Source organism: Aethalodelphis obliquidens, unplaced genomic scaffold, assembly GCF_003676395.1.
Source record: "Aethalodelphis obliquidens isolate GAN/ISIS:26980383/991018 unplaced genomic scaffold, ASM367639v1 scaffold30, whole genome shotgun sequence".
NCBI lineage: Eukaryota > Metazoa > Chordata > Mammalia > Artiodactyla > Delphinidae > Aethalodelphis > Aethalodelphis obliquidens.
In genome coordinates this window covers 20,517,353-20,544,341 of record NW_020837974.1, presented here as the reverse complement: position 1 = coordinate 20,544,341, position 26,989 = coordinate 20,517,353, and the positions used below count along the sequence as shown (strand labels likewise).

Here is a 26,989-nt window from a genome sequence, read left to right as displayed (position 1 = left end):
CACGAGCCTTGGTCTCTGGGGCTGCGGGATGCTCTCGCTGTACGAGGAGCAGAACGGAGCGTACCCGGATCGCGCACACGCTAGCCGCGGACCCTTCGAAACTGAGTGAGGTGAGCCCAGCCGGGTCGGGTCGCACCAGCTCGGGGGTTTCAGGCACCGGAGTGGCCTCGGGGTCCCCGGGCTTCCCGGACACTGCCCTCCCGGTCGGCGGCGGAGCGGGCATCAGCCCGGGGCTGCCTCCCGGTACCTGGGATGCTGGGACACCTTCCCAAGTCCATTCGGTCCAGCTTTCTGCTGTCTGCCCTCGCCGTGGCCCGTGACGCGGAGCTGGGGCGGGAGACGTTTCTGAGTTACTCAGAAACCGAGTCTGGGGTGTCCGGGGCCGCGCCCCGCCTCGTCTCTCCACCCAGCACCCGCTCATTCCCTTCCTGGCCTTGGTGAGACGCGTGGACCTGACCGCGATCGTTCCTTTTCCCCTCTGGAATGTTTTCTCTGTGGTGACAGGGGTTGCAGAATGTAGCAAACACTTGAAGCGGGTTGGTTGGGTTCTCTCCGGCGGCCTCAGCGCGGGCTGCCCTGGGGCAGACGTGGCTTCGGCCACAGCAGCCGGTCTCTCGGCGCGGGGAGGTCAGGGGCTGCAGAGTCGCCCCCCGGGATGAGCGCGGGCCTGGCGCCCAGAGCCCAAGGCTTGGGTTCCATCACTGAGGTCTAGGGGATAGTTGACGTCGGGAATGGGCGAGAGGGGTGCAGTAGAGAATCATGAGGGACTCCGGAACTCCAGAGAATTCTTTTAATCCTTCCTCCCCGTGTGGCATTGGACAAGTTGCCTAAACTCTGCACCTCCGTCTTCTCCTCTGTGCCTCATGTAATAATAATGGGGATTAAATAAGGTAATGTGTGTAAAGAGTAGGAGGAGGAAGTCTGGGAGTACAGTAAGGGGTCAATAAATGATAGCTGCTATTATTTCTGTTGTTCGTGCTGTTGCTGTTGTTGTTACTGTTATTATTATTATTATTTGAGGAGCAGTTTGTAGTTAAAGGCATGGTTTCAAATCCCAACTCAGCCACTTTCTAGGGTGACCTTGGGCAGGCTACTTAACCTCTCAGTGTCTCAATTTCATGTGTATAATGGGGAAAATTATGATGCCTATCTCAGAAGATATTTGTGGAAATTAAATGAGTTAATACCTGGAAAGTGCTTAGAAGAGTGAGTGCTGGGTGTCAGCTACTAATTCTTCCACAGGGGCATCATGTTTAATCAAGCAGTATAACCTAAAGGTAGCTACAACCTTGCTTTGTTTATAAGTTGAAATATTATTTGTGTGAACATGTATATGCTTTATGCTGTGCAAGATGGGTTCCCTTCTTTCACCTGTGGTTTCACTAACATTGGTGGCTGATCCACTGGGGTCAAGGTAGTCCTGGATAAGGGGCTGATGGGGCAGAGGGACCCCAGGAGTTATCTTCAGTGAGAAAATGGAGGGTTTGATGACAGAAGCTTCCAGAATCACAGTTTCTGTTGAACGTTCACAGAGGAGAAAATCTTCCCTGGGTTGCAGTTTTATTTGACAGGAAATTGTACCTGGATCTAGGTTTCTTAAAACAAACTCTTGCTAATTTTTGCTTTTGGATTGTAGTGAGAGAGGAGATGAGGATGGGCAATATTTTAAATGATAAAACACAGTAAATCACATTCTTCTTGCCAAGAGGCTTCTTGCATAATTTTGAGGGTCAGAGATCACAGCAAGATCATATACGTCTGTGGAGGGTTAGAGTGGGCTGGCTGCCTTTGGACGTCTCACCTTCCTTCCACAGCACTCTACATCCTTGCCATCATAAACCTGAAACCCACTAACATCATTAACTTGAAAGCCTCCCACCTTTGCCCCAGCTCCCGATTTTGGATAATACCCCATGGGTTCAGGGTGGAGAAAAAGTATTTCCTCAATGCCAGAATCCTGCCTGAAGAATGTGATGGGGCATGGGGACTGCCCTGTATATCCTACTCCAAATTCGAGTATATCCTAATTTGCCGCTGTCACCTACGGTAGGCATAGGAAACAGAGTTTCCATATTCCCCCTCCCCAGTACCAGTGCTCACCAATACTAGTGTTAGGAAGTGGCCACACTACCTACCCAGAGTTTGGGAATTAAATAGCTCAGGATTCCATCTCTTTCCACCCCCCACTTTAGTCCCACGGACTGTTAATTAACTGTCTTGGGGAGGGGGCAGCACCCAGCACAATACCGGGCCCCTCAAGGCATATACCATGGTGATAAAGGCTGCAAGATTCCAATCCAGCGCCTCCACTTCCTAGCTGTGTAATTTTGCACAAGTTACTCCTCCTCTCTGAGCTCATTTTCCTCCTCTGTAATCTGGAAGTAATAATAGTATGCCTGCCTTACGGCAGTGTTGAAACATGAACTGAAATATATAGAGAGATTATATATATTTGGAGAGAGATTGATTATATATATGATATATGGAGAGAGAGACTGTATGCATTTGTGAGGCTAATGAGACTATATATTATTTTAGTTCATTTTTTAAAAGATTATTATTTCACATTGTAAAGTTTCTGTAATTCAGGGGCAGCATGTATATTGATGAACACGGTCATTTGCTTTCCAACACTCTTCCCCAGACAAAGTTGTTATTAAATCAAAGTGTACTCTCCAAATTCTCTTAGAATCAAGGAAATATGGCATGGTGCCTGGCAAATATTAAGTGGTCAATATTTGTAGGCTATTATTATATCAGGTGCTCTAGAAACACTAAGGGCTTGATAGTAAAGAGAAGTGAAACAGAAACGAAACAGAAACACTCCACTTGCAGTAAAGCAGCTGAGAAAAGGCTGGGAAGATACAGCTGGGCTGGGAAGGGACTGGACATGATCTAGGGTGGCTGCCCGGAAATTCTCTTGGCAGATTTTATCTGTTAGAATCGATTTGCAAGGTGCTTGCTCTGTGCCAGACGCTGAGCTGGGCACCAGAGGGCAGGGCGAGGCAGGAACGATGCCCTAAGGAAGGCAAGCTAATGGAGACACTAAGATCAGACCCCTCGATGCTCTAATCACGATGGAGCTTGATAAGAGGGGTGTGGAGGCTGGCTGGGATGGGGTTGCCCAGAGGGTTCCTGCTCCAAGCACCTAGGGGGAAGTTCCTGCAAACCGTGTAGTGATTTCACAGGTTACACCTCACCCAGCCTCCAGAGAGCTTGGCCTGGGGGCCACAAGAGAAGGAGGCAGCTCTTTGGCAGCTGTGGTGGCCCAAAAGCAAATATCCTGGAACAAGGGTCAAGGCCTCAAAACAGACTGTCCAGGCCAGAGGGAAAGAGGAAGGCAGCCTCTGAGGACGTGAGGGCTGGTGTTTCCCAGCACCCAGCCTCCGGGCTGTACCCACTCACCTGCTTTTTTTTCTCTGCCCCTCCAGCTTGCCTGCCCCGCCAAGTCCCATCTTCACCATGGCTGCTGGAGAGAAGATCAAAGCCAAAATCAAGAAGAATCTGCCCGTGAGGGGACCTCAGGCACCTACCATCAAAGAGCTGATGCGGTGGTACTGTCTGAACACCAACACCCACGGCTGCCGCCGCATCGTGGTATCCCGTGGCCGCCTCCGACGCCTGCTCTGGATTCTGTTCACGCTGACAGCCGTGGCCCTCATTTTCTGGCAGTGTGCCCTCCTCATCTCATCCTTCTACACTGTCTCTGTCTCCATCAAAGTCCACTTCCAGAAGCTGGATTTTCCTGCTGTCACCATCTGCAACATCAATCCTTACAGGTAAGAGGAAGGAGGAGGGACAGGGAGGGGGGTCACGCCCCCTCCAGGTGCCAATGCCCCTCCCAAAGGTGACACACTCCAGCCTGCAATCATGCTTTTTAGAAATTTGAATTCATTGCCAGTGTTGGGAAACTGCCCTCTCCCAGGTTTGAAATCTGTACCAGGGTTTCAGTCCATCAGCTATTTCTGAGGATGGGCTAGCTCAAGGAAGGCAAGAGAGGGAGGCTGCAAGGATCACTTTTGCTTGGTGGTTGAGCCTGGAATGAACCAGCATTCCTCCTACCCTGGAGATACACACACACACACACACACACACACACACACACACACACACACAACCCAGCTTAGCCATTTCCCCTGAGCTCTCCAAGCTCACACCCTCACTCTCCCCTGAATGTGAGCTGGAGGCTGACTCAGACATGACACCTAGGTGACTTCCAGAAGCATCTCAGCTCATCTGAGTGAACCCAGCCCCACTAATTGAGATCACTGGGCTCTGGGCAGGATCAGCCCTTGGTACTGCCCAATTGTCTGCTGCAGGACCTGTTCTAAGTGGGTCATTGGAATCCTTCTCAGGATTATTGAAAACTGATCTGTGAGGCACATCGGAATCTGGCAGAATTTGTCAGAGCAGGTGTGAGGGTGGGGAGAAGGGAAGAGCAGGGGCGACTCTCTCGCCCAGAGTCATCAATGAGTTGATGGCAAAGCTCAACCTCAAAATCAGGTCTAAACTCATCCTCCACCTCAAAGTCTGTCTTTCTTTCTCCCTTCCTTCCTTTCTCCGTCCCTCGCTCCCTCCCTCCTTTCCTCCCTTTACCTCACCCTCCCTCCTTCCCACCCCCCTCCTTTCTTCCTTTCATCCATTGTTCCATAATATGTTACTCAGCATCTACAAATTGTCATTCACTTTGCTAGATTCTGGGGCATGGAAGTGAATGACCCAAACACAGTCTTTGTCCTAGTGCGGCTGATGTTGTAGTAGAGGATTGAAATATTAACAAATATAATTACACTAATAAAATTAATAACAGTGACCATTTAACAGCATATATGTGTGTGTGTGTATATATATATATATGTGTATATACATACATACACACAGAGATACATGGATGGATGGATAGATAGATAGATAGATAGATAGATAGAATAAACTCATTGACTCTTGCCAATAACCCCATTTTACAGGTGGGGAAACTGAGACACAGAAAGGCTAAATGGCTTGTCCAGTGTCACACATCCAGAACCAGAATGGGGAACTGGAACCCAGGTAGTCTGGCTCTGGAGTTTATACGCTCAGTCACTATGCTGTGTGGCCTGTGCCCCTAGCAAGGGAGAGAGAGAGTGGGGAGAGTTAAGAGGGAGGCCAGGACCATTTGGTATTGTGAAAATTAAAAGATGGTGTTGTTATGCTTCATGTAGTCAACTCCCAGATCATGCTTCTGTGTCCTTGGGGGCTGTCAAGGTAACAGTTATACCTCTTCCCTCCCAGCATTGATTCGAGGAGAACCCATGGACAGGGGCAAGTATGCTGGGTCGAGACAGAGCCCGCCCCCTGGGGAGACTCCTGGTTAGCAGTTATTTACTTGTCTTCACTGTGGCTGGTTTATGGGAGGCACCTGACAGTCACCACTCCAGAAATGCTGGTTGGGGCAAACTCATCAACACACTCTGAGAGCAAGCAGACAGTGGTGGCAAAGGTGAAACCACAGGAAGCCACACAAGGGTCATATGGGAGCCTGCCCCATTTACTTGAGCCAGTGGTCACATTGGAGGGGGCAAATTATAAAAGGCCTGGTTTTCTTGGCCAAGTGCTCTGGGGTGATGGGCACAGGCTGACACACATCGATGGAAAGCAGCATGGGGTAGTGCCAGCTTTCTGCCAGAGGGGTTTTCCATCCCTGACTCCCCCTTCCCACCTTGACAGGTACAGTGCCGTGCGGGACCTTCTAGCTGAGTTGGAACAGGAGACCAGAGGGAGCTTGAAGACCCTGTTTGGCTTTTCAGAGATTACATCTCGGAAACGCCGAGAGGCAGAGTCCTGGAGTTCGGCCAGGAAGGGCACAGGGTCGAAATTCCTCAACCTGATCCCACTGCTGGCCTTCGAAAAGGGTGAGACAAGCAAGGCAAGGGACTTCCGCACAGGACGGAAGCGGAAAGTCAGTGGCAGAATCGTTCACACGGCATCAGACGTCGTGCACGTCTATGAGTCCAAGGGCTTGGTAGGATTCCAGCTGGTAAGATGCACATCCTCACGGTTTCGGGGAATGGGATGGGACAGTGTGTCCAGGGAGGCTTCTCCTTTGCCATTAGCCCTATAGTCCCACAGGAAGAAACACACGCAGTTAGGGTGAATCAGCTGCAAGCAACTGAAACTGATCCAGGCAATCTTAAGATTAAAATGTCTTAGAAGGTAACCAGTAGCTCATGGAGGCCTCTTGAAGGACAGAAATTAGGGAAGATCCAGGGATCCCGGTGGCAAGAAATGACGAAAAGTCATTTCAGATACTGCTACTGGATTAAATAAGCTTCAACTGTTTTCAGTCTTTTTGTTAATCCAACCATAAAGATGGATTCAGATCCCATTTGGGGACTATCTGATTGGCCACGTTTGGGTCAGCTGGTGGCTCACATAGGGTAGGACATCTAGATGGACAGTCTCAGCTGACTGTATCCAAAGGGTGGAAGGAAATTCTACCAAAGCCAAATTGGGGTGCAGATACCAGAAGGAAGAAAATAGAAAATGAGCAGCAGAAACACAGTGTTCCCAGCAGCACTTGCCTTCATGAGGTGCTAAAGCTTGACTTCTCATCTGTCCTTCTTGGTCCCATTTGAGGGACTCTGAAGAAGCAGCCATTCACCAGAAATGAATTCCATTGTCTTCCTGGCCAAACTCAGCCATCACCCTCCTCTCCGTGCCCCAGCCACCTCTGCAAGATGAGAACTACCTCCACTTGATAGTCTCGGTTGCTTATTGTGAGACTTCATGGCTCTGGTTGCAAATCCTGGGGGAAAATGGCCTTTCTCTAAATCACTGAGCCTTTTTGAAGTCTTCCTGGGTCCTTATGTAAGATAAAGTTCTCCTTGATACCAAAATCCATCCTTTGGTGTCCATCTTTTTTTTTTTTTTTTTTTGCGGTACGCGGGCCTCTCACTGTTGTGGCCTCTGCCATTGCGGAGCACAGGCTCCGGACATGCAGGCTCAGCGGCCATGGCTCACGGGCCCAGCCACTCCACGGCATGTGGGATCCTCCTGGACCGGGGCACGAACCCGTGTCTCCCCTGCATCGGCAGGCGGACTCTCAACCACTGCGCCACCAGGGAAGACCTGGTGTCCATCTTTTAGGAGAGTTTTCAAGTCCTGTGTGATGAGAACATCTGGAATATACCACAGTTTCCCTATAAAACTCTCATTATTATGTATTTTAAATGCTGGTCCTCCCAACTACCATGTGAGGTGGGGAAGGATGGTATTTTGGTCAACATTTTGTAGGTGAAATAATGGATAGGTAATGCCTTTCCCAAGATTCTGCAGAGAGGTCGTGGCAGAGTCTGGGCTATAATCTCGATTTCTAGACTGTTGACCCAATAAGAAATGGTGAGAGTTGGGTGGGAACTCAGTAGCCATAATCAGTCAAAGCCTGGATGTCTGGAGACCCTGAAGAAGCTGATTTTGCTTCTCGCTTGGTAGGGAGTCATGAGAGTGAGGCTCTGTGTCCTTCCTTACTCAGCCCCTTCTTGGTCCTTGAGGCTTGAGAATGATGTATCCCAGGCCCCAGAAATGAGAAGAAGCCCATCCTTGCCCCAGATATCCCTCCTGTTCCCCTGAGTGTTTGATCTAGAGTTTCAGTTCCTTACAGTCCTTCTGAAGGCCACTGGTAGGGCTGATAGTTCCATCCTGGTGTCTCCTCCTATTCACAGTGTTCAAATGACACATCCAGCTGTGCAGTCTACACCTTCACCTCGGGGGTTAATGCCATCCGGGAGTGGTACAAGTTGCACTACATGAACATCATGGCACAGGTGTCTCTGGAGAAGAAAATCAACATGAGCTACTCTGCTGAGGAGCTGCTGGTCACCTGCTTCTTTGATGGGGAGTCCTGTGATGCCAGGTCAGTAGGGGAAGGCTGCTCTCGCAGCTCCAAGGACCAGCGGCTCTGAGTGCTGGGCTCCTTGCGTGCACCTGAAGCTCAACTAGAGGTCTTGGGAGCAACAGGTGCTCTTCTCACTGACCATGACTTTTGGAAAATGACTTATACAGGAGCTCAGCTCTAGAGTCAGTGAGGAAGGTGGAGATGGTGTAGAGTCAAAATATCCTTAAATTCATTAAATTACTCACAGAAACAGAGTAGTTGATGGTGGACATATAACCTTGTATATTACTATCACCCATACCAGTGAGAACCACTGATCTAGTACAGGAAGGAAAGAAGAAAGGGAGGAAGGAGAGAGGGAAAGAAGAGGGAGGGAAGAAAGGTCTATGTACAGATGTGTGAACTTTCAGAACCTTCCACCTTTAAGAAACACTCAGATTCCTGGTAGAGACTGGGCAGTCATGAGACATTCTAGAGTGTTCCTGCTTATCTGAAGTGCTTTCTTCATTCTTTTGAAATACTAAGCCTTTCTATATGTTAATTGATATACTGACCCTTGCGAAAACTGAGTGATTGGAATCGTGTCTCCCTGAAGGTTGGGTTCTAAAGTCAGTATAAGGACGCATATGATGTAATTCCTTTTCTGGGGATCATTTGCTAGGAATTGGAATGGAAAAAAGTCAAGTGTTGGCTGAGAAATTCAAGAGTAGAGGAAATGGGGGGCAGATATATTGGCACAAAGAATGCCGAGTCAGGATGGAGATGGAGGTGAGAAGATTAAGAGGGAGAACAGAAAGCAGAGAGCGGTTCTACATCAACAGGTGTCAATTGGACGAGGGGCCTTGTTTGTCATCTATCAGAGGAAAGATGGGGGAAGTAAGTCATGTCTATCATCCACTGTCCACAAAAGAGAGCTGGCCCATTAGCACTGCCCATTGGGACTTCAGCTCAGGTGCATGAGGGGAGTTCCCAGCACGGCCCTTTTCTGACCTGTATTCTCCCTCCCCGATAGGAACTTCACACGTTTCCACCATCCAATGTATGGGAATTGCTACACATTCAACAATAGACAGAATGAGACTATCCTCAGCACCTCCATGGGAGGCAGTGAATACGGTAAGGAGATCTGCACCAAGGAGACCCTGGGGTGCTCTAATGGCAAGCATGCTGGCAGCAGGACAATTGGGGATGCTTTAGGCCTTCCAGAGATGCAGGTTTGCCCCACCTGGCCAGAAACTTGGGGCACAACTTTTCTTCTTGCAGTGTTTCCATCAACATCCATGTCGGTTCTTTCCTTCTTTATCAGAGTCTGTTTTCCTTTTTGACATCTCCTCTTTGCTTTCGAGAGAGCAACACGGACAACCCTGGGGTTTCTTCTCCCAGGGAAACCACTCGGGTTTAAGCTTGTAACTGGAGTGAGTAATGCTGGGCAGGCAGCTTCCAGATGGACTTAAATCCAGACGTGCTGAACAGGAGATTAGGGAAGCAAACACACCTTTATCTTGGTTAGGGTGACAGATTCTGGAGCCAAAACCCAGCTCAGCCACTCACTGTGTGACCCAGTGCAAGTTACACCCCTTCATCTATAATGAGGGAATAATAGTAGTATCGATGATACAAGGTAATTGAGAAGACAAAATATAAAAAGCACTTAGAATAAGACCTGATACGCACTGTATTAGTTCGGTTGAGCTGCCATAGCAAAATATTACAGATGGGTGACTTAAACAACAGACATTTATTTTCTCACAGTTCTGGAGATTGGAAATCCATGGTCAAGTTGCTGGCAAATTCAGTTTCTGGTGAGGACTCTCTTGCTGGCTTGCAGTTGGCCATCTTCTCTCTGTGTCCACACATGGCCTGTCTTCTGTGGAGAGAGAGAGCTTTGTTGGCTCTTCCTCTTCTTAGGAGAACACTAATCCTATGGGATTAGGGCCCACCCTTATGACCTCATTTAACCTTAATTACCTGCCTAAAGTCTGAATCTCCAAATACAATCACATTGACTTCAACATATGAATAGGGTGGAGGGGCAACCTGCGGAGAGACACAAAATTCAGTCCATAACACACACTATACACACAATAAATGCTAGATGTGGTTGTCATTACTACTATTACTACCATTACTACCATTGCTGCTGCTACTACTATCACCACCAATAATTACTACCTCCAGTATTAGTATTACTACTACTCTACTACTGTGACTTTTGTAGAGAAGGCAGGAACTCAACAGACTGGACTGGTTTACCTACAAAAGGAATTCTTGAAAGGTCCTAAACAAATTGAACATGATTTGATATATAGATATACTCCTACAAGGAAAGGCAAGATCTTGTCATGGAGGAAAACCTACCTGGTCACCTCATCTTTGTTACTGTATTCTCTGCATTCTTACCAAATCTGCAAGAAACCATAATTCAGGGCACACACGTCAGTGGGAAGAAGAAGTAGTCTGGGAACTGTTGCACAATCCTGGCTCTGCTGAATGTGGGCTGTGTGACCTTGAGCAAATCGCTTCCCCACTCTGGGCTTTGTTTCCTTTACTTACAAATAGAAGTCAGAATAACTCTCAAAGTTCTCTTCTTTCAACTCATATAGGCCCTGCTCTCGTTTGTTTACCAAATGTTTATTGAGTGTCTTCTGTATGCCAGGCCCTCTTCCAAGTCTTAGGGACACAGTGGTGAATAAGACAGATGCCATCTCTGCTTTCAGGGAGCTTGCATTTTGTTGCAGAGAGACAGATAAATGAGTGAACAAGCACATAGATATTATCTGGTTATCAATCCTAGGAGCGCTATGAGGAAGACAAAGCAGCGCAAGGGTAGAGAGAGTGGCTGGGGCTGAGATGGGGGTTTATTTCAGATAAGGAGGTCCAGAAAGGCCTCTGGAAGGAGGGTTATTTAAAGATGGAAAATACGCATTAAGGTCCATGGAAGAGCATTTTGGGCACTAGCAAGTCCAAGGACCCCAAGAAGGAAATGGATTTGGTGTGCTGCAGAAACAGAAAGAAGACCAGCCTGGTTGGAGCTTCTTGATGGAAGGGGGGAGTGGAATGAGGAGGGAGGCAGCATCATCTCCCTGAGAGCCACAGTCAGGTTCCTGGACTTTATTCCCCGTGTATGCAATGAAATGCCACTGAAGAGTTTCAGGCAAGGGAGTGACCTGATCTGATTCCTGATTTGAAAAGGTCCCTCTGGCTGCCGGGCTCAGATTAGACTGCAGGCGCAAGAGAAAAACAAAAAAGAGTGGGAACAGGGAGAGGAGTTAGGCCAGTGATCAGATTCACCACTGGTGTCTCTCCCTGAGGGTTTAAGCAGCCACAGCTCTGTGTGTCCCTTTGGGTGCCCAGCAGAACTCCCCATCTCAAAGAACCACATGGAGATTCGTGTCTTGGGCAGGGTAGTAGTTTTCCTTATGCTTAGCAAACCTGCAGTAGTGACACTGTTTCTGAGCCCTATTTTGGGCTAAGCCCTGGAGACAGAGCAGTGAACAAGTCAGGCTGGAGTTTCCAGTCTCACCTTTGTCTACCTTTCACTTGTGGGAAGTGCCTGGGTCTTGGTTTTGAGAATCTCAGAGCAGTGGGAGAGGTAGGCTAGCACCAGGGAACGTTCTCCTGGCTTTTGACCACAGCAGGCTGCCTTATCCTCCCAGGGCTGCAGGTCATCTTGTACCTAAACGAAGAGGAGTACAACCCCTTCCTGGTGTCCTCCACTGGGGCTAAGGTGATTGTCCATCGGCAGTTTGAGTACCCCTTCATCGAGGATGTGGGAACAGAGATTGAGACGGCCATGGCCACCTCCATAGGGATGCACCTGGTAAGAGAATTTTCTGATTCCCGTCGGCTTGGTGAGGAGGACAGATTTTGTTGAAGGATAACCAGTGAGGTGCAGCTTATGGAAAAGACTGTTGGTTTCAAAAGGAAGCATGGTCTAGTATTTTCCAATGGTTACCCCAGTGGTCATTCTAGTAGTTATACTAAAGGCTGTCTTTGTATCTTTTGTATGGATGAACAAGGACAGGATGCCATTTTGGATAAGAATTGAAGGAACCTTCCTTGTTCCAGAGACAAATGTCAGCATTTATGGAACCTGTGCTGGTCAGACACTAACTATGTATTTGTCACTAATATAAATAGAGCAGATTAACACCTTTCTGGGACACCTAGAGGCCACTGGGGCATGTAAACCACGATTGGAAAGTCATTGGGCCATCAAAGGTCTATTTGGACCATCCTACTTCCATCAGTTTCACCTCATTTACCGAGAGCCACTCCCCTCAAGTCTTTGACCTTTTCTGACCTCAGTAGGTGCTGAGAACACTCACACCTGTCAACGAAAGCACATCTGGGCTGCAGACTCCAATCCCTGAGTCAGTCACGCCCAATGGAAGCACAAGGGCAAGGCGAGGAGTGTGCTCAGACGCCCCTGGCCATGCTTGTACAGTCTCTTGTTTGCAGGCCTGGGGTCTTTTTATGCCAGTCTCTGTCTCACTCTGTCTCACTCTCTCACTCTCTGTCTCTGTCTCTTGCTCTATCTAATAGAATAACTATTAAGTACTTATTTAAAGGGAGTATATGCACAAAGTAAAAAACCCAAACAGTACAAGGAGCCTACCATGCAGGTGTATCTCCCTTCTATCCCTGACCTCTGGTTCCCTCCTTCCTCTTCACGGAGACTATTGCTGCTGCTTCTGTGTTCCGCCAGGGATGTGATAGTCTGCTTCAAGCATGTGTGTGTGGGTATAGGCATTTCTCCTTTCATGCAAATACAAAATACTGTTCTGCCCCATTTTTCTTTTTTTTTTTTCATTTTAACATCTTTATTGGAGTATAATTGCTTTACAATGGTATGTTAGTTTCAGCTTCACAACAAAATGTATCAACAAAATGTATCTCATACATTAGATACAACAAAATGTATCTCCCTCCCTCCCACCCTCCCTATCCCACCCCTCCAGGCGGTCACAAAGCACCGAGCTGATCTCCCTGTGCTATGCGGCTGCTTCCCACTAGCTATCTACCTTACGTTTGGTAGTGCATATATGTCCATGCCACTCTCCCGCTTTGTCACAGTTTACCCTTCCCCCTCCCCATAGCCTCAAGTCCATTCTCTAGTAAGTCTGTGTCTTTATTCCTGTTTCACCCCTAGGTTTTTCATGACATTTTTTTTTCTTAAATTCCATATATATGTGTTAGCATACGGTATTTGTCTCTCTCTTTCTGACTTACTTCACTCTGTATGACAGACTCTAGGTCTATCCACCTCATGACAAATAGCTCAATTTCATTTCTTTTTATGGCTGAGTAATATTCCATTGTATATATGTGCCACATCTTCTTTATCCATTCATCCGATGATGGACACTTAGGTTGTTTCCATCTCTGTGCCCCATTTTTCACTTGATACTATGGCTTGGAAATAGTTCCATATGAGTACACATATAGATTCTGCCTCATTCTTCTTAAAGACCCATAATAGTCCATTGTGTGGGTGAGTTATTGAAGCAATTCCCTGTTGATAGACTTGAGATTGTTTCCAGGTACAGCTAAAAGCAATGGTGCAATGTGAGGTGTAGTCATCGATTGCTTCCTAGAAGTATATCAATCAGTATGCATATTAGCCAAGTTGTCCTCCAATAAGGTTGTATCCACACGGGTATTAACCAATTTTTAATCTTTGCTAACCTGTCAAGAAAAAATGGTATCTATTATAATTTTTTTGGTTTGTTTGTTTGTTGTTTGTTTGTTTGTTTTTATGGTACGCGGGCCTCTCACTGTTGTGGCCTCTCCCGTTGAGGAGCACAGGCTCTGGACGCGCAGGCTCAGCGGCCATGGCTCACGGGCCCAGCCGCTCCGTGGCATGTGGGATCTTCCCGGACCAGGGCACGAACCCGTGTCCCCTGCATCGGCAGGCAGACTCTCAACCACTGCGCCACCAGGGAAACCCTATTATAATTTTTGACAGTCATTCTTAGTGGCATTTTTTCACCTATTTATGGAGGAAAACAATCTCCTTGTGGACTCTTTGTTCATGCCTTTGTTTATATCCAATCTCAGTATCCCAAATTAAACATATTAGCCCTCATCCCTCACAAATTTTTCCTCCAGCGCAGTCGTTTCCAAACTTGTTGATCAGTAGATTCAGATCTACTGAATCAATGTCTCTGAGAGATGAGCCCAAGGATCTGTATTTTTACCAAACTCCAGTGGTCATTTCAAGAGGCCACAAACTCAGGAACCTCAGCTTTAGAAACCTGAGTAGTTCAGAATGAGAGAAGAAAAGTGTGTCTTCCTAAGAGAAAGTAAAGCTAGGATGATACCAAAGCTTTAGCACAGCCATAAATGATGGCTTCGGAGTGAGTTATAAAGTGATATGGTGGGCATTGGGGATTGTATATTCCTCCATCATCTATTCATTCAACAAGCATTTTCTGAGCACATCCTGTGCGCTAGATGCTGGGGCTACATCCGTGTCCCCAGGACTGTCGCTGTCCCTTTAGAACTTAGGGTCTAGCAGAGAGAATCAATAACAAACAAAAAATTGCACAGGTGATTAACTCTAATCATCATAGGTGCTAAGAAGGAGAAATACAGGATGCATGAGAGCATATCACAGAGATGCCTGATTTAGGGCTTTTTAATAGGGAGAAGAGGGGAAGTTCAAGGGGTGCTTTCCTGAGGAAGTGGTATTTAAGTTGAGACAGCAGAGAAGATAAACTGGCATCTGTGGCTTCGGTGCCTCACCATGTCCCCTCAAAGGCAACCCTGGACAAGAGAAAATAGCAGGATGGTACCATCTGTGAAGCTGTGTCATTTAGTGGCTTTGTTCAATGTGGGAAATTTGTTCCAACATGAGAAGTGTTGTGTACCAGCTTGGGCTGTGTGAATGCTGATTGCCCAAGGAAAACTCTTGAGCCCCAACCTGCTCGAACTGTGGTTTGAAAAGACTTTAAGTTACTATCATTTTTTTTTTTTTTTTTTTTTTGGCCTCACCGTGCGGCATGCGGGATCTTAGTTCCCCAAACAGGGATCAAACCCATGCCCCCTGAATTGGGAGCACGGAGACAACCACTGGGCCACCAGGGAAGTCCCTTTAGCTTACTACTTAAGGAGCCAGGTCTCTGATTCTTCACTGGCAGATTACAAAACTCCCAGATCAGAATAGCGAACATTTTGATCCAACATTTCTCAGGCAGCTTTATACCTTGAAGAAGCACCTGGGGTTTGCAGCACATTCTTACCTTCTGCCTCTCACAGTGTCTGCGCACTTAGAGCTTGGGAAAATACAAAAACTAAGGAATTGTCCTCTGGTTTTCTTCCCTGAGCTTAGAGAAATATCCATCACACTGTTAAGCAAATGCTCTCTCTAGCAATGATGGTAAACAAAGGCATGGGTCGGTTTTCTGCTACACTTAATTTGAGATATACAAAATCAAAGCCACAGAGCAGGGTCAGGAAGCTCTAGTTCTGACTTATGAGCATTTAAAACAACAAAAAACTAGGGATTACTGAGAGGTCACCAGAGAGCCACTAGAATAAGTCCAAACAAACTAGACTTCCTTTCTTATTTATTTTTTATTGAGTTATTTATTTCCTTTCGATAGGCATGTTAAACTGGTAGACTCAGTTGGTTAGGCAGTTGGTTAACTAATCTTCCTTCATTCACTGAGGCATGTGTGTCCAAAGCACTGGCTATTCAGAGACGGATACAACAGAGCACCTACCTTCAAAGATTCACCTTTAAGAGAAGATAACATACCTTTGCAACGCAAGTCCAAGCTCTGTGAGAACAGGGACCTTCTCCATGTTGTTCCCAGGCTCAGTTCTTAGAACGTAGTAGATCCTCAGTAAATATTGTTGGATAGATGGATGGGTGGCTGGGAGCCGGGACAGAAGCTTTTGGTGAAGGCTTTCTAGGTGATGGATTCTTAAAGGACAATTGTCAGGCAAATAGTATCAGGAAAGGCTAGTCCAGACAAAGGGCATAGCAATTACAAAGGGGTCGCAGAAAGGATTTGAAGCCAGGTAGTGAGGCATTCTGAAAAACCACTTTGGCTGAAGTGCAATCAAGATACTGGAGGGTTTCCCTGGTGGCGCAGTGGTTGAGAATCTGCCTGCCAATGCAGGGGTCATGGGTTCGAGCCCTGGTCTGGGAAGATCCCACATGCCATGGAGCAACTGGGCCCGTGAGCCATGGCCACTGAGCCTGTGCGTCTGGAGCCTGTGCTCCGCAAAAAGAGAGGCCGCGATAGTGAGAGGCCCGCGCACTGCGATGAAGAGTGGACCCCGCTCGCCGCAACTAGAGAAAGCCCTCACACAGAAACGAAGACCCAACACAGCCAAAAATAAATAAATAAATTTATTTAAAAAAAAAAAAAAAAAGATACTGGAGACAGCGCAGTATTTACAGTAACGCTAGAAGGAAATGATGAGGCCCTAGCTGAGGCAATGGCTGTAGGGATGAGCGGAAGTGAATGGACTTGAGAGGTATTACAAGCAACAGGGTTTGACAACCGAGGTCACTGAGGAAAGGCCAGGGGGAGTTAAATTGATAGTTGGGTTCTGGCTTGGGTAGTGGGGTGGATGGAAGCGCCAGGTTCTAAATTAGGGAAATACAAGAAGGGTAGGTTTGGGGGAGAAAAGAACCACTTCAGTCTGGGACATACCCAAGTTGTTGTGCCTTTGGGAAATCAAGGTGAAAACATCCTGCCAGTAGATGCTGTGAACCTGGAGCTCAGGAGAAAAATCCGGGGGCCACGGCGGGGTTGAGGGTGGGGTTACATCTAGCATAATTCTAGACTTGGAAAGGAATGCCATCACCCAAGACCTGAGACAGAATGCAAATGTTTAAGGGCTGAGCAGAAAGAAAATGGAGAAATAGAGGGACCAAAGTAGCAGCAGAAGCTGGAAAGGGTTGGTGTCAGAGAAACGAAGAGGGTTTCCAGGAAGGTGTTAGCTAGGGTGCCAAACGCAGTTGAGAGGTCAAGCAAGGTAAAGGGCAAAAGCTGTTGGGTTGGGCAGCCAAGAGGTCAGCGGTTCTCTGCCAGAGCAGTTTTCAGTGGACGGAGTGGAACAGAAACCAAAGTACAATGGGTTGGATCACGAATGAGAGATGAAGAAGCAGGCAAGGGCAAATCCACCCAGGGGAGTGTGGAGCCAGGCCCCGGAGAGGGGCGAGACTTCACTGTCATTGCAAACCTTACTGTACATTTTTTTTTAAGATCTATTTATTTATTTTTGGCTGCGTTGGGTCTTCGTTGCTGCGCGCGGCTTTCTCTAGTTGCGGCGAGCGGGGGCTACTCTTCGTTGAGGTGCACGGGCTTCTCATAGCGGTGGCTTCTCTTGTTGCAGAGCATGGGTTCTAGGTGCGTGGGCTTCAGTAGTTGTGGCACGCGGGCTCAGCAGTTGTGGCTCGCAGGCTCTAGAGCACAGGCTCAGTAGTTGTGGTGCACGGGCTTAGTTGCTCCGCGGCACGTGAGATCTTCCTGGACCAGGTCTCGAACCCGTGTCCCCTGCATTGGCAGGCAGATTCTTAACCAGTGAGCCACCAGGGAAATCCTCCCACTGTACATTTTTATCTTAAAGCGTGCACACACTTCTCTTCACAAGCATATGTATAACAGGGATTAAGGGCTCAGACTTTGGAGCCAGACAACTGGGGTCCAAACCCCAGCTTTGCATTTTGATTGTGTGATCTCTGTGTCTCAGTTACCTCATCTGTAAAATGGGGATGATAATAATGTTACTGCATAGTCTGGTGAGAATTCAATGAGTTGATTCATGTGAAAATTGAAAACAGTGCTTGGCATGTATTGGGTGCTCCAAAAATATTGGCTATTTACTATACATTTTTTTTAAGAAAAGAGATGTGAAGGGAAGGAAGAATATTTGAACCAAAAAGAGGGGTTAGGGAAGATTTTTCTTATCCTCGTGACAAGAAAGTGAGATATTGAGTAAGATACTGACCTGTTCCATATAGTATATAGAAAGTACTAATTATTTGCCATATGTGTTGCAAATATCTTTCCCAGTGTGTGCTTTCATCTTGGTTTTCATTATGCTACTTTTTCACATGCAAAAACATCAGATGTTTACATAGTCAAAATCTTTGTTTTCTTCTTTAGTCATTATGTTTATTGAGGATTTTCCCTCCTGAGATCAGATACTGAGCTGATTTTCCTTCCAGTTATTTTATTATCTCATTTAATAGTTTAACCCACTAGAATTTTATTTCTGCAGGATGTGAAATGCAGAATTCCTCCAAATTCTTAACAAGTAGTCGTAACTTCATATGTTGCATAATTCTTTTTTCCTCCATTGATTAGAAACATAAAAATAACTTTTATAATTATTTATATCTATAAATTATTTTATAACATTACAAATAACTTTTATAATTTATTACAATTTAAAAACAGGACAAAAGAAAAAAGAGTTAAAACACCCATAATTCCACCTAGAGCCTCCTGCTGCCACCTGGGCTTTTCCCTGGCACAGTTCATACCTTTAAAGAGGTGAGCTAAGGACTCTGTGCAACTGCCCTCCCCCTCCAGGATTCTTAGAAGGAAGCAGATAGGACCTCATTTTGATAAAAATGAGTCCTGTTCCCACATACAACACGTGTGCACACAGACAACTAATCACACCTACACATACCTGTGCTTGCCACACACATATCTATCTATCTACCTATCTATCTATCCATCTAAACTTGCACACACTCTCACACACACATACATATATACCCATTCTCATTTTTGGGTCCCTAGGGGTCAGGACAGAAGCCGAAATGTTTCCCCACGCTGCCCAGATCAGCACTTCTGGTAAACCGACAGTGAAGTGGGGGAGTGAAAGGCGGCGGGGGAGAGAGAGTGAGAGCAAGCCAGGGCTCTGTCCAAGTACATCTAGCTGAGGCTTTGAGAAGCTAAAGACCTCTCTTCCCCTCTCAAGAGGCCATTGGCCCCATCTGCCCCAGCCCCAGGTGTTTCAGGAAGTAACCTGAATAACCCAGGAGCTCTGAGTTTGATAAGCATCGTGGCAAAGTAAAGGGCCATCGAGTACTCAAAAAGTGTAAAGATCACAATATGGCTTCTCACAGTCGGTTCTCTGGAAGTGGTCCATGGCCCGGTTCTCAACGTAGAAAGAGCCTCAGCCACCTGTACCAGCTGCACAGGGCTTACCTGCGTGGACGGACCCTCTCCCCTAGATGCCAGGCTGTTGAACTCTCCCCACAGGCAGGTAGAGCCCTGTACCTAGTAGCTGACGCTCTAGGCTCTGTGGACATCCTGGGCCTGGGGGCTCCAAGGGACATCCTATCAGGGAGATTGCTGCTTGGAGAAGCTTAGAGGGTAGCACTGAATGGAGGTGTCCTCGAGGGAAGCCACTGCTTGGCATCTTCGTGCCCAGATCCCAGCCCAGCCCTGGCATGCACTAGAGGCTCTAAATCAGTTTGCTACCCAGCTATTAGAGGAATGAAGTAAGTCTGTTTATTCTGTACTGACGTGGAAAGACACTCACTCTTTATTATTAGTGAGAAGAGGACATTGCAGGGCAAAGGGAATGTGTGATGTGTGTCTGGATCTCAGGATCGAGATCTGACCTGTTGGAGTGGGTACCCTGGGGAAAGAGAGGAAAACAGACGGCTACTTTCCTCTCTGCTTCTTCCGTTTAAACGTTTTCAAATGAGCACTTTTGCCCCGGAGGGCAAATTAATTTGCAATTAATTGAGGGAGACTAATGGGTCAACAGATGAATTATAATACAAACAGAAAGAGATTATAGCCACTTGAGATGTCTGTAGTTTCTACCTGTGCCAAACTTCTTGATTCCTTCCCCTGACCCAATCACCTTTTTCTCTGTGCATCCACTCTTCAAAGGAAAAAGAATTTTCTTCCCTCCCATAAATCTGCCATCCATTTGCCCTTTACCCTCCCCATTTCATAAAAGACAAAACAAAACTCTTTGTACACACACACACACACACACACACACACACACACACACACCCCAAATCCTAGCTATGATATGGTCACAATATATTCAGTTGTTTTCCCCCTTGGGAAACATTACCCTTTTTTTTTTTTCTTAATTGGCTTGTCTGGATTGTTCCTTTGCAGTGACAAATATTAAGCTAGAACCAAACGTAGTAAGCCATAATAAAACATAATTTAATAAGGCTTTCAAACAGTGAGTTACGATGCTCTTACCTCCTCTGGTCAGGGTATCATTCTGCCCTGCTGGGTATTCTTTGGTCCTCTCTAAGAAAGTCCATTTTTTCAAGTCAACTTCTGGGACCAGAAGACAAGAGGGTAGGAAATGAGTCCTTCATTGAGACAAGGACCCCGCGCAGCACAGTCACTGCTCATCTTTCTAATCCCTCCAGCCCCTCCCCGTGGATTCTCCAGTGGCTCACTACATTCTGAAAACGAAATCCAAACCCAAATTTCTCAGCACAGCATAGGAGGCCACTATGATTTGGCCTTGGCAACCCTCTCTGACTTCATCTCCAGCGACGGCTCTCCCTTGGAGCACGTTCCAGCCGCCCTGGCCCTCTCCCGCCTCCAGCCTTGCTGCTGCCTGTGCCTAATCCTCTTCCTACCTTTCTGGGCAAGTCCAGCTCTTTGTCGCCATTCCATGTCGAGCCAACCTGTCTTTTTCTCAAAGACGTCTTCCCTAATCACTTTTGGAAAGACTGCCCCCTCCTCCCAACCCCTCTAGTCTCTACCCAGTTTCATCGATCACTATCAAAAAAGATCCAGAATGATTTATTTGCTTTTTGACCATCTGTCTACCCCACTAGAATGTGAGCTCCACAAGTGCATGGAACTCGTCTGTTTTGATCACTGTGGGTTCCATAGTGCCTAGAATAGCATCAAACTCCTAGTAGGTGCTCAATAAATATCTTAAATGACTGACTGGGTAGCTGCTCAGCTCCTCGAAGCTGCTAGAAATGCCCCTTGTCTGGGTCCTGGGGGAGATCAGGGCTGAATGTGTGCTGCTGTGATTACAGACGGAGTCCTTCAAGCTGAGTGAGCCCTACAGCCGGTGCACGGAGGACTGGAATGGCGTGCTGATCACGAACATCTACAATGCTACGTATTCCCTCCAGGTACAGGCTGGAGGCAGCACTCAGCCCCGGGTTGTGGCCTGGACCCAGGAAACAAAGTTATATATAGGCTGGGGCGTGTCTGGGACTGGGAACTGTGGTTAGAATCCTGGGGTTCATCCAAGGACCTCAAGAGCACATGGTGCCAGCTGGTTCCGGTCCTCTTCAATCCATCTGTAACCAGAGCTTAATTGATTCATTGAGGTTTGCATGGAACAGAATGTACAGCTGAGATCCACTTCCTAAGTGGGCCTTGGCGAGCGAGGGACAGGAGGAGGAAGCAGTCTGGGAGAGGCACTGGGTGAGGGGTGCCCTTCACCCACTGATGGCTTTGGGCAACTTGTGTGCTCTTCGGCAGTCACCAGGGCAGTTTGGATTGGATCCGGGGCTGCTAAGTGGCAGCTCCCAGGTCCCTTCCACCCTGCTCACCTGGTTTTCCTGGATGGTGTTTAAAAGTCAGGGAATTTCACAAGAAAACCCAGATTTCTAGCTTCTCCTGAAAAACAAGGTCTGGCAACATTGGGCCCATATTCCTACAGGATAAACAGTGGGTGGAGTGGCCTTATCAAACGAGACATGTTCTCTGGTTCCCCATGATCTCCACCACCCGCTAGTGTACTACCTATGTCAACCCTTGAGTGAGATCACCTGTTACACTGCCTCCTGTTCTGGCAGTCTGCCCTTCGCCTCCCACCAGGACACTAAGAGAGCCAATGAGAATCATCCCAGCAGAACAAAAGGACCACATGCCCTGAGTGCACTGAGTCCACTAGCTTCCACCAGAGCTGAGCTAAGGGGTGGTGGAGACACTGAGTGAAAAGAGACCAGTAGTCAGACAATGTCTGCTTGTAAGAAATAGAAACACATTCACACTGACTTCAAGACCAAAAAAAAAAGTGGGGGGTGGGGGGTCAGCTCGTTGGAAAGATACTCTGGATAATATTTAGTGAGAGACTACCATTTACAAACACTTTACATCTTTCAATTCATACTCACAACAACTTCATGAAGTAGGCCTTGTTATACTTATTTCAAAAATGAAGAAACCAAAGCATCAGAGAGATTAAGTAACTTGCCTGAGGTCACACAGCTGGGAGGTAGCACAGCTGATATTTGAACTTAAGCAGCCTGCCTTCCGAGCCCACACCGTTAGCTTTTATGCTGTAAGCTTCGTGGATATTATGATCCCCAGGGATCCAGTCTGGAGGGCTTGGACCTGAGAATCGGAAAGTTGGGGGCTGGGTTTGTTTCTCTGTTTCTTAGCACCTGCTCCAAGTTTCCCACTTATATCTGGGTCAGCACTTACATGATGGAAAATGACCACCGCAGCTCTAGCTCAACCTGGCATCCACATCTGTTTAAATTCCCAATAAATTTTCTAGCTTTGTCCCTGTGGCCCAATCGGCTGTGACATGAGGGGTACATTATGCTGTCTGCCAAGGCTGTGGGAAGCTGACCCTCTCAGACTGAGGGATATAGGGAGGGGGTCTCTGGCATCCACGTGCAAGGAGGTTAAGGGAATTCCTGGGTCTTGTCTTTCAGATCTGCCTTCACTCGTGCTTCCAGGCAAAGATGGTGGAGAAATGTGGGTGTGCCCAGTTCAGCCAGCCTCTACCTCAGGGAGCCAACTACTGCAACTACCGTCAGCACCCCAACTGGAGTGAGTGAGACCCACCCCCGTCTTGCACACCCCAGGAGCAGGGTCAGCCCAGCCCTGGCAATAGCTAAGGCGCTCCCGGGACCCTGCCCCTATGGCCTTTGGCCTGAGGGAGATACTGATAGAGAGACACCGACCAGTTTCACTCCTGTTGTGAAGCCTGGCTTGAATTCTACTTTCTGATTAAGGATCAAATGCTACACCCCAGCTTGTGCTAAAACCTTGAGCACCTCTGTCAATTCCAGGAGGTAGGAACTATGGATAGTATCCTCTGACAGAACAGGTAACTGAGGCTCAGAAAGGTTAAGCAACTTGCCCAAGGTCACACAGCCAGGGAGCAGCAAAGCTAGACCCAAAGCAAGGGCTGCTAACCTGCCCCCGACCCCAACTCATGTTCTTAGCTGTGGCAGTATTCTGTCTCTCAAAATCACAAGCCAGAAATTGTTTCCAGAGAACTAGTGTTTGTAGAAAGTGGAAGGTGAAATCATTAAAAGGAGACTATGGGGGTACCACTGGAAAACCCTAGGAAGGGTCCTGTGACCCCAAAGCTCATGCCACCCTGCACTCTGTCCCTCAGTGTACTGCTACTACGAACTGCACCAGGCCTTTGTCTGGGGAGAGCTGGGCTGCCAGTCGATGTGCAAGGAAGCCTGCAGGTGAGTGGACCCAAAGCAGTGGGATGAGCAGGGCTGGGCTGGGCCAGGCCACCCACCCTCACTCCATGCCCTTCTCCACGTAGCTTTAAGGAGTGGACGCTGACCACCAGTCTGGCGCAGTGGCCATCTGAGGTTTCCGAGGTGAGTTCTCTGTCCTCTCTTCCCCCTAGAGCCCTCAGCCTGGAGCCTCATGTCCTGATTGTGTCCTCTGGCCTCAGGGGTGATCCACAGGGGAGGCCTGGGTCAGGGGCTGGGGCTGAGAGGGGAGGGCAGACAGGCTGGCTCTGGTCTCTCCAGGCATCCCCAGGCTACTTCTTTCTCCACCACAGAAATGGTTGCTGTCTGTTCTCACTTGGGACCAAGGCCAAATAAAGAAAAAACTCAACAAGTAAGTTGACCTCCACCCTGCTTCCTCTGCTTCTGCCAGCCCCCGTCCCAGCCTCCTCACTTGACTCCTCAGTGCCAAACGCTCTCCTTTTCATTCATTCATTCATTCATTCATTATTTCTTTATGCAACAAATATTTACTGAGTTCTTATCATGAGCCAGGCCCTGCTCGAGGCCTGGGGCTCTCAAACTTTTTGACCATGACCCACAGTATGAAAATACTTTTTCCATTGTGGCCCATTGAATACATAACTGAAATAAAATTGTCATGAAACAGTACTCCCTTATGATGTACAATGCATTCGGGCTGCTTCTCAAATGTTGCACACTCGTGTACCAAACCAATTGTTTACATCCATCCCAGTTGGTCACAGCACAATTCTGAATGATTAGTGCCCATATCAGTTGATAAAAATTTCGAATCTCTCTGTGGATGCAATCTGATCTTTTCTATTTCATTTTGTAAAAGGTACTGGTCATGACCCAGTAAGTTTATTTCATGGCTTCCCGATGTATCCTGACCCACTTGGAAAAATACTCCTTTGAGCCATGCAGCTTCTAATTCCACTTGAATTTTCCACATCGAAATTCACTTCCAAGGGACCTTTAGCAAAAATCAGCCAGGGCAGAGTTCAGGGACCTCAGCAGGTGGAGACAAAGATGGGAGAGGGTGGGGGGATTGCCATGTGAACCCACATCTCTCTGGGCCACTACTGTCTCCACAGTGCCCAGCCCTGGGCCAGATCTTTCTAGGTTTGAATACCAGCTCTGCCAATCATGAGCTGTGTAGTCTTGGGCAAGTTACTTATCCGATCTGTGTCTCAGTTGCCGTATCTGTAAAATGGGTACAATTAAAACATACCTGCCTCATAGAGTTGTTGTGAGAATTAAATAAGTTGACACACATAAGGTTCTTGGAACACATAAGGTTCTTCCAGTGCTTGGCAACACAGGAAGTGGTCAGTAAATGCTAGCTGTTATTATGGTTGTTATCATTATGACCTTATACCCAAGCTGCCTCGCTCATTTACATCACTTGCCTGTCTCCCGTACATGTTTTAGACTGCAAGCAAACAACTACAATGTCAAGGTTTAATGAAGAACATTGTACTGTGGGAATGCAGCTGAGGGAACTTAGTCTACAGGTGGGGAAATGGTTTTTGAGTGAGTGAATGAACCAGCCCCAGGCCAGAGATGTGCTCTGGGGTGCAGAAGGAAACCCATAAACCAGGTTCTAAGACCCTGTGGAGCTCAGAGCCTGGTCCGTGCTGGGGGCTGGGCAGGAGAGAGAGAGCCATGCTGAGAGGCTGTCCATCTGGTAGAGTGCAAAGGCCTCCAACTCACCTTGGCCCCCGCCTATTGGAATCTTTACAGGACAGACTTGGCCAAACTTTTGATATTCTACAAAGACCTGAACCAGAGATCCATCGTGGAGAGCCCTGCCAACAGCGTGAGTGGCTTCCTCCTGGGACCTGTCCCGGGTCTGCGAGTGTACGCATCTGCCTGGCCTTGGGGAGCAGAGTCAGATTGTGGGGGTCCAACCTGAGCTCGTAGGGTCACCAAAGGCCAACCAAGCGTCAGATCAGGCAGAGTAAGAGGGGACAGGAAGGCTGCCCCCATTTTCCCCCAAACCTGTTTGGGGCCAGGGCTAGCCAGTGACTCCCTTGGGAACTGGGGTCTTTGCATGAAGCCAACTTGGCGGGGGTCCCTCCTGATAGTCTGGCTTGGCCTCCCTTGCAGATCGAGATGCTTCTGTCCAACATCGGTGGCCAGCTGGGCCTGTGGATGAGCTGCTCCATCGTCTGCATCATTGAGATCATCGAGGTCTTCTTCATCGACTCCCTGTCCATCGTCGCACGCCACCAGTGGCACAAAGCCAAGGAGTGGTGGGCCCGGAGACAGGCGTCCCCCTGCCCCGAGGCTCCGCCCAGCCCTCAGGGTCAGGACAACCTGGGCCTCAATATAGACGATGACCTGCCCACTTTCACCTCTGCCTTGTGCCTACCTCCAGCCCCAGCAGCCCAGGTCCCGGGCACGCCGCCCCCCAGATACAACACCTTGCGCTTGGAGAGGGCCTTCTCCAGACAGCTCACAGGCACTGAGGTGTCAGCTGAGTCCTGAGGTAGGCTGGGGAAGAGAGACCGAGCCAGGACCACCAGCCATGGTCTGAGAACGTAGACCCTGTCTCCTGCACACAGAGCGGATCCTCTGCACCCCCTCTGGGCTTTTCAGAGACATTGACTACAAGTCTACTTTGAGCAAGGTGGGGCCTGGGCATGCGCAAGGGACTGTTGGACCCCACCCAGCAATGCTCGCAGCCGCCCAGGATGAGCTAGCTCCTGCAGCCCAAACCCTTAGGACATCTGCTACCGAGACAGATGGGGCCGAGGAAACGCGGCCGGCCTGGACAAAGGCCAGGAGTGAAGCCTGACAGAGTTCTTCGGAGAGAAAGACTCCTCCAAAGCCCCAAGCTGGGGGTTCCAGCCACTCCCCCAGCCTGGGCTGGGACCCAAGGATGTGACCTTAGGTGTTGAGGCCTGACAATCGCTGCCTGGTGCCAAAGATAGGAAGGAGGAAGCTTCAGGCCTGGAGCTGGAGCCGTTTGTGAATAAACTGCTTAGTCACTGACATTGGGGCGAGGTCTGCTCTGTACCCTGAGGCGGGAGCTGGCCCAAAATGCTCGGAGTGTGTGGAGGGGAAGGGTACACTGGAGGGAGGCCTGGGGGGTGTGACAGGAGGTCCTCACTCCAGGGGGGGTGTGGGGCCTATTCTGGGCAGCTAAGCCAGTGCTCTGGGCCCTTTCCCCAAGCAGAGAAGGACCAGGGAAAGAACACTGTTGGACACTGCTGTCCAGTGGTAGCCTGAGCCATAACGGATTATCTCCTGATAACCCGCTCAGCTGCTCCCCCTCCAAGGCAGACCCCGTACCCCCACCAATGGCCTGAGCCTCACCAACGAGCCAGCCATGGGGACAGCCGCCTCCTGGCGTATTCACACCTCCCACGGAGATAATAGCTAACATGTACTAAGCGCGTAGTAGGTGCTCAACGTCAGCTCGAGGGCAGAGTTCTGGCTCCCGTGCTAAGCGCTCACAGAGATGGGCATAGGAGACTGCAAATGACAACACACAGGCCAAATCCCATTTTTGCTTGTGACCTAAGAGTGAGTTGGATGGTTTTTGGTGGGGTTTTTTCACTATTATTAAAAATATCAAAAGAAGGACAGTTTGTGACCAGAAAATTATAGGCAATTCAAATATCAGTGTCCGTAATAAAATTTTATTGGAACACTGTCACGCCCATTCATTC

General features: G+C 48.2%; 1 protein-coding gene across 1 annotated transcript; it reads left to right on the top strand.

Moving 5' to 3' along the window:
* SCNN1G (sodium channel epithelial 1 subunit gamma) lies at window positions 1–26,989 on the top strand. The gene is made up of 13 exons (XM_027126659.1): window positions 1–110; window positions 3,432–3,779; window positions 5,707–6,016; window positions 7,701–7,891; window positions 8,886–8,989; window positions 11,530–11,693; window positions 20,886–20,984; window positions 22,524–22,641; window positions 23,216–23,294; window positions 23,378–23,435; window positions 23,624–23,682; window positions 25,056–25,131; window positions 25,422–26,989. Exons 2-13 carry the CDS (start codon window positions 3,463–3,465, stop codon window positions 25,800–25,802), a joined length of 1,956 nt encoding a protein of 651 aa, XP_026982460.1. The 5' UTR covers window positions 1–110; window positions 3,432–3,462; the 3' UTR covers window positions 25,803–26,989.

Coding starts and splice junctions, on each gene's coding strand:
- SCNN1G (XM_027126659.1), top strand. CDS start 3,463: ATGGCTGCTGGAGAGAAGATCAAAGCCAAAATCAAGAAGAATCTGCCC. Junction 20,985..22,523: donor ATGCTACGTATTCCCTCCAG/GTACAGGCTGGA, acceptor CTTGTCTTTCAG/ATCTGCCTTCACTCGTGCTT. Junction 22,642..23,215: donor CCGTCAGCACCCCAACTGGA/GTGAGTGAGACC, acceptor TCTGTCCCTCAG/TGTACTGCTACTACGAACTG.